The 5,000-nt window shown below is 47.6% G+C and overlaps 1 protein-coding gene and 1 long non-coding RNA gene across 2 annotated transcripts in view; one reads left to right on the forward strand and one right to left on the reverse strand.

The window, feature by feature from the left end:
* The window catches only part of LOC126993670 (uncharacterized), a 1,415-nt gene extending 1,063 nt beyond the window's left edge, over positions 1-352 (reverse strand). The window contains exon 1 of the long non-coding RNA XR_007748131.1: positions 1-352. This exon is cut by the window's left edge and continues 238 nt beyond it. This is a non-coding gene — a long non-coding RNA (uncharacterized LOC126993670).
* The window catches only part of LOC126993666 (dystrophin-like), a gene marked incomplete at its 5' end in the record, with an annotated part of 64,773 nt that overhangs the window by 20,714 nt on the left and 39,059 nt on the right, over positions 1-5,000 (forward strand). Inside the window, 3 exons of the mRNA XM_050852827.1 lie at positions 775-947; positions 2,424-2,692; positions 3,794-3,954. Coding sequence (XP_050708784.1) covers positions 775-947; positions 2,424-2,692; positions 3,794-3,954 — 603 coding nt within the window. The remainder of the gene's footprint in view (positions 1-774; positions 948-2,423; positions 2,693-3,793; positions 3,955-5,000) is intronic.

Consider the following 5,000-nt stretch of genomic DNA (forward strand, 5'->3'; position numbering starts at 1 on the left):
TCTTCCTCATCTCTTATACTCAAATCCCCTAACCCTCACCTTCTCTTCTTTATACTTTCATCTCAACGCAGAAATAAATAATTCCTAAATCTCACATCTAAATTTTCTCTAATCGCCCTTCACATATCCTCTAAACCCCACCTTCTCTTCTTCCCTATTGCCTCGAACATATCTCCTAAACCTCACCTTCTCTTCTTCCCTTTTTGCCACGAACATATCTCCTAAACCTCACCTTCTCTTCTTCCCTATTGCCTCAAACATATCTCCTAAACCCCACCTTCTCTTCTTCCCTTATGGCCTCAAACATATCTCCTAAACCTCACCTTCTCTTCTTCCCTTTTTGCCACGAACATATCTCTCTTTGCCCTTATTGCCTATCAAACATCTCTAAACCTCACCTTCTCTTTAACTTCCTTTTACTTACGAACATATCTCCTAAACCCCACCTTCTCTTCTTCCAGCCCTCAAACATATCTCCTAAACCCACAGCCTATCTTCTTCCTATTGCCTCGAACATATCTCCAACTTCTCTTCTTTTGCCTCGAACATATCTCCTAAACCTCATTGCCTCAAACATATCTCCCTAAGCCTCACCTTCTCTTCAAACATATCTCCTAAACCTCACCTTCTCTTCTTCCCTTTTTGCCACGAACATATCTCCTAAACCTCACCTTCTCCCCTAATTGCCTCAAACATATCTCCTAAGCCTCACCTTCTCTTCTTCCGTCCTCACACTACCTCTCCTAACCCTCACCTTCTCCTCTTAATCCCCAGGACCTTCAGAGCGAGATCGAGAGCCACAAGGATGTGCTGGCCAGCCTCAACGCGACGGGCCAGAAGCTGCTGGGCACGTTGGAGAACCAGGAGGAGGCGGTCATGCTACAGCGCCGCCTGGAGGAGATGAACCACCGCTGGAACACTCTGAAGCACAAGAGCATTGCCATCAGGTGAGGACGAGGAGGAGGAGGAGGAGGAGGAGGAGGAGGGAGAGGAGGGTATTGTTAGGTTAGGTTTGGGGGGTAGAGAGAGAAGGGAATGGAAGGGAGAGAAAGAGGGGGAGAAGAGGAGGGTTGTGTTAGGTTAGGTTTGGTTAGCTTTTAAGAGAGTATGAGGTGAAGGAAGAAAGATGAGAGAGAGAAAGGAATGGACTGTATTGGCTATGCAGGCAGCGCCACGCGTGGCCACTCCGTGAACTGTCAAAGCAGTACTTTCCATGGAATTCAAGTTCTGTACTAGAGTGCGTCTGAGGCTGCCCCCAGGATACAGGGCCTTGGTGCCGCCGCCGCTCCAAGTCAACGACTGCACACACTTTACTCCTACCCGATTTCCTGACTCTACTATTTGACATGGAGGAAAACTGAAATCGGGTAGGAGTGAAGTGTGTGCAATCATCGGCTTGGGGCGACGGCGGCACCATGGCCGTGTATCCCTGAGACAGCCTCAGACGCACTCAAGTCTATAACTTGAACTCTATGGAAAGGACAGCTTGGAGTTGAGTGGCCACACGTGGCGCTGCCTGTACAGCCAATACGCTCCAGTGTAAAACAGAGGAAGTAATGTTAGGAAGCACGGTTGGGTCTAAGTAAGGCGACTGTACTTAAATCCAAGTCCAAGTACCTGGATATTTTTCAAGTACAAGTACAGTCACTTTTCTATGTACTTAAGTCCAAGTACATTTCAGTGTACTTAAGTACAAGTACTTTACGTGATAAAAAAAGTCTGTCACAGATTCGTAAAGCACGAAAGTTGGTAGTTTTCGTGTATACACGTTAGTGAGACATGATAATGCTACACTACAGTCACAACACTCATCTACGTATTTACCCAACTGTGTCATCACAAAGTTCACTAGAAGCTATATACAGTATGGAACTTTTGATAAAATACAATGTACTTGTTTGTACTTGAATGTACTAGGCATTTTTTTCAAGAACTTTGGGTCTAAGTACAAGTACAAGTACAATTGAATTTTAAAACTCCTAGTACAAGTCCAAATACATGTACGTGGACCCAACCCTGTTAGGAAGGGAAGGGAGAAGTGTTTGGAAAGATGACAGAGAGAGAGGGAAGGAGAAAAAGGGAAGGGAGGGTGAGGGAGAGGAATGGAGAGAAAGGGAGGTGGGGATGTACGAGAGGAAGGGAGAATGTGAGAGAGAAAGGGAGAGTGAGAGAAAAGTATGTGAGAGGGAGGGAAGGGGGGAGGGAGATAGAGAGGGGGAGAGGGAGACATGTTAGATTAGGGTAAGTTAGGATAGGTTAGGGTAGGTTAGGGTAGATTAGGTTAGGTTAGGTAAGTCTCACCCCTCTCATTCTCCCCTCACCCCATCCACCACCCCCACTCACATCCTCTCACCCCACTCATAACCCTAATACACCCCTTCTCATCACCCCACTCACCCCACTCCCTTTCTCACCCCAAACAGAAACAGACTGGAAGGGAACAGCGAGAACTGGACCACTCTTCTGCTGTCCCTTCGCGAGCTAATTGAGTGGGTGATTCGTAAAGACACAGAACTCACAGCCCTCGGACCGCTTGTAGGCGACCCCGCGGCGCTCGCTAAGTACGCCGAGGACCTGGCCAGCTTTAGAAGGGTCATTGAGGAGAAGCAGCCGGTCATTGAGTCAAATTTAAAGTCTGGACGCCAGCTGATCGCCTCTGAACCACCTTTAAGTGACACCAGCGATAGCGAAGGTAAGGAGGAGGAGGAGGAGGAAGGGAGAGAAAGGGAGGGAAGGGTAAGTGAGTGTTTTTGGTATAATGTGTGTTGGGAGGAAAGAGGAGGAGAGAAAGAGGGAGAGAGAGAAAAGGGAGAGAATTTGAGAGAGAGGGAGTGTATGTGTGAGATGAGCGAGGGGAGGAAGGGAAAGGGAGAGAGAGGGAGAGGAAGGGGAGAGAAAGAAAGGGGAGAGAATTTGTGAGAGAAAGGGAGGGTATGTGTGTGAGAGAGAGAGAGAGAGAGAGAGAGAGAGAGTTATTTTATTTGCTTTCTCCCATTTCATTTTCTTTCTTTATTTCTTTCTCCTCCTCCTCCTCCTCTTCCTTCCTTCCTTCCTTCCTTGAGAGAGATTTATTTTATTTTCTCCTTTTTCATTTTCTGTCTTTATTTCTTCTTCCTCCTCCTCCTCCTCCTCCTCCTCCTCCTCCTCCTCCTCCTCCTCCTCCTCCTCCCTTGCAATATAATCTGTTTCTTTCTCTCTCTTCCTCCTCCTCCTCTTATATTTCTTCCTTTCTTACAATAATCTTTCTCCTCATCTCTGCTCCTCCTCCTCCTCCTCCTCCTCCTCCTCCTCCTCCTCCTCCTCCTCTCATCTTCCTTCTCAGTATAATGTCTTCATATCTCTTCTTCCTCCTCCTCCTCCTCCTCCTCTTCTTCTTCCTCCTCATCTTCTCATTTTCCTTCCTTCATTATTTCTTCTATAAATTTGTTCCCCCTCCTCCTCCTCCTCCTCCTCCTCTTCCTCTTCTTCTTCTTCCTCCTCCTCCTATTTCCTTTCCCTGTTCCTCCCTTCCTCCTCCTCCTCCTCCTCCTCTTGTTCTTTTAATTTTCCTTCTTTCCTTCGTTCTTCCTCTCTCTTCATCTCCGTCATCCTCCTCCTCCTCCTCTTCCTCTCCTCCTCCTCCTAAGTCCACCATCAAAACAAAGAGAAAACGGAGCCCAAAACACCTCCACAGAAAACCAGACATTTCAAGGCAGACCAAACCAAATCTCACCATGTCTCCAACTTGCCCGCATACATCCCCTCACATTTCCCCCCATTTCCCCTATTTCCACGTGCTTCCCCTCCTCCCCAGCTGGCAGGGAGTTGGATGGGGATGCGAGGTACCGTGGGGATGAGACGGCGAGGGACCTGACGCGTGCGGTGAGGCGGGAAGTGGCGAAACTGTCGGAGAAATGGGCGGCGCTTCGAGAGAGAGTGGCGGCCATCACCCAACACACAGACTTGGCCCATAAGGTAAGAGAGAGAGAGAGAGAGAGAGAGAGAGAGAGAGAGAGAGAGAGAGAGAGAGAGAGAGAGAGAGAGAGAGAGAGAGAGAGAGAGAGAGAGAGAGAGAGAGAGACCTTTACCTCCACTAATTAACTTTTTCTCCCTCCTCAGGTAAGCAAATTCTCACCTGTGTTTGTGTACGTAACCTGGAAACGCACATATGTAAGTACCCGTGTGTGTGTGTGTGTGTGTGTGTGTGTGTGTGTGTGTGTGTGTGTGTGTGTGTGTGTGTGTGTGTGTGTGTGTGTGTTATCGAAAGCAACACTATAAAAAAAAAAGGAAAAAAATGGGGATGAAAGAGTGAAGATGCTGGTTAACTCTTGCGTCAGGGAGTTGGACAGCACAGGGATGAAAGAGTGAAGATGCTGGTTAACTCTTGCATCAGGGAGTTGGACAGCACAGGGATGAAAGAGTGAAGATGCTGGTTAACTCTTGCATCAGGGAGTTGGACAGCACAGGGATGAAAGAGTGAAGATGCTGGTTAACTCTTGCATCAGGGATTTGGACAGCACAGGGATGAAAGAGTGAAGATGCTGGTTAACTCTTGCATCAGGGAGTTGGACAGCACAGGGATGAAAGAGTGAAGATGCTGGTTAACTCTTGCATCAGGGAGTTGGACAGCACACGGATGAAAGAGTGAAGATGCTGGTTAACTCTTGCAAAAGGGATTTGGACAATATAAGGATAAGCAAAACTACTACTACTACTACTACTACTACTACTACTACTACTACTACTACTACTACTACTACTACTACTAAAATATATAAGATAATGATTTAATAAAGGAGGAGGAGGAGGAGGAGGAGGAGAAGGTGATGGTAATGGAGATAGGGGTGAAGGGAAGAGGAGGAGGAGGAGGAGGAGGAGGAGGAAGGAAAAGTGGATGATGGTGAAGAGAAGATTGGGTTCGAGGAAGAGGAGGAGGAGGAGGAGGAGGAGGAGGCCCCACCCGTCAATTAACGATTACCTATTCCGTTTCTTGGTCCTCCTCCTCCTCCTCTTCCTCCTCT

This window comes from Eriocheir sinensis, unplaced genomic scaffold (genome assembly GCF_024679095.1).
Source record: "Eriocheir sinensis breed Jianghai 21 unplaced genomic scaffold, ASM2467909v1 Scaffold653, whole genome shotgun sequence".
In the NCBI taxonomy this organism is placed as follows: domain Eukaryota; kingdom Metazoa; phylum Arthropoda; class Malacostraca; order Decapoda; family Varunidae; genus Eriocheir; species Eriocheir sinensis.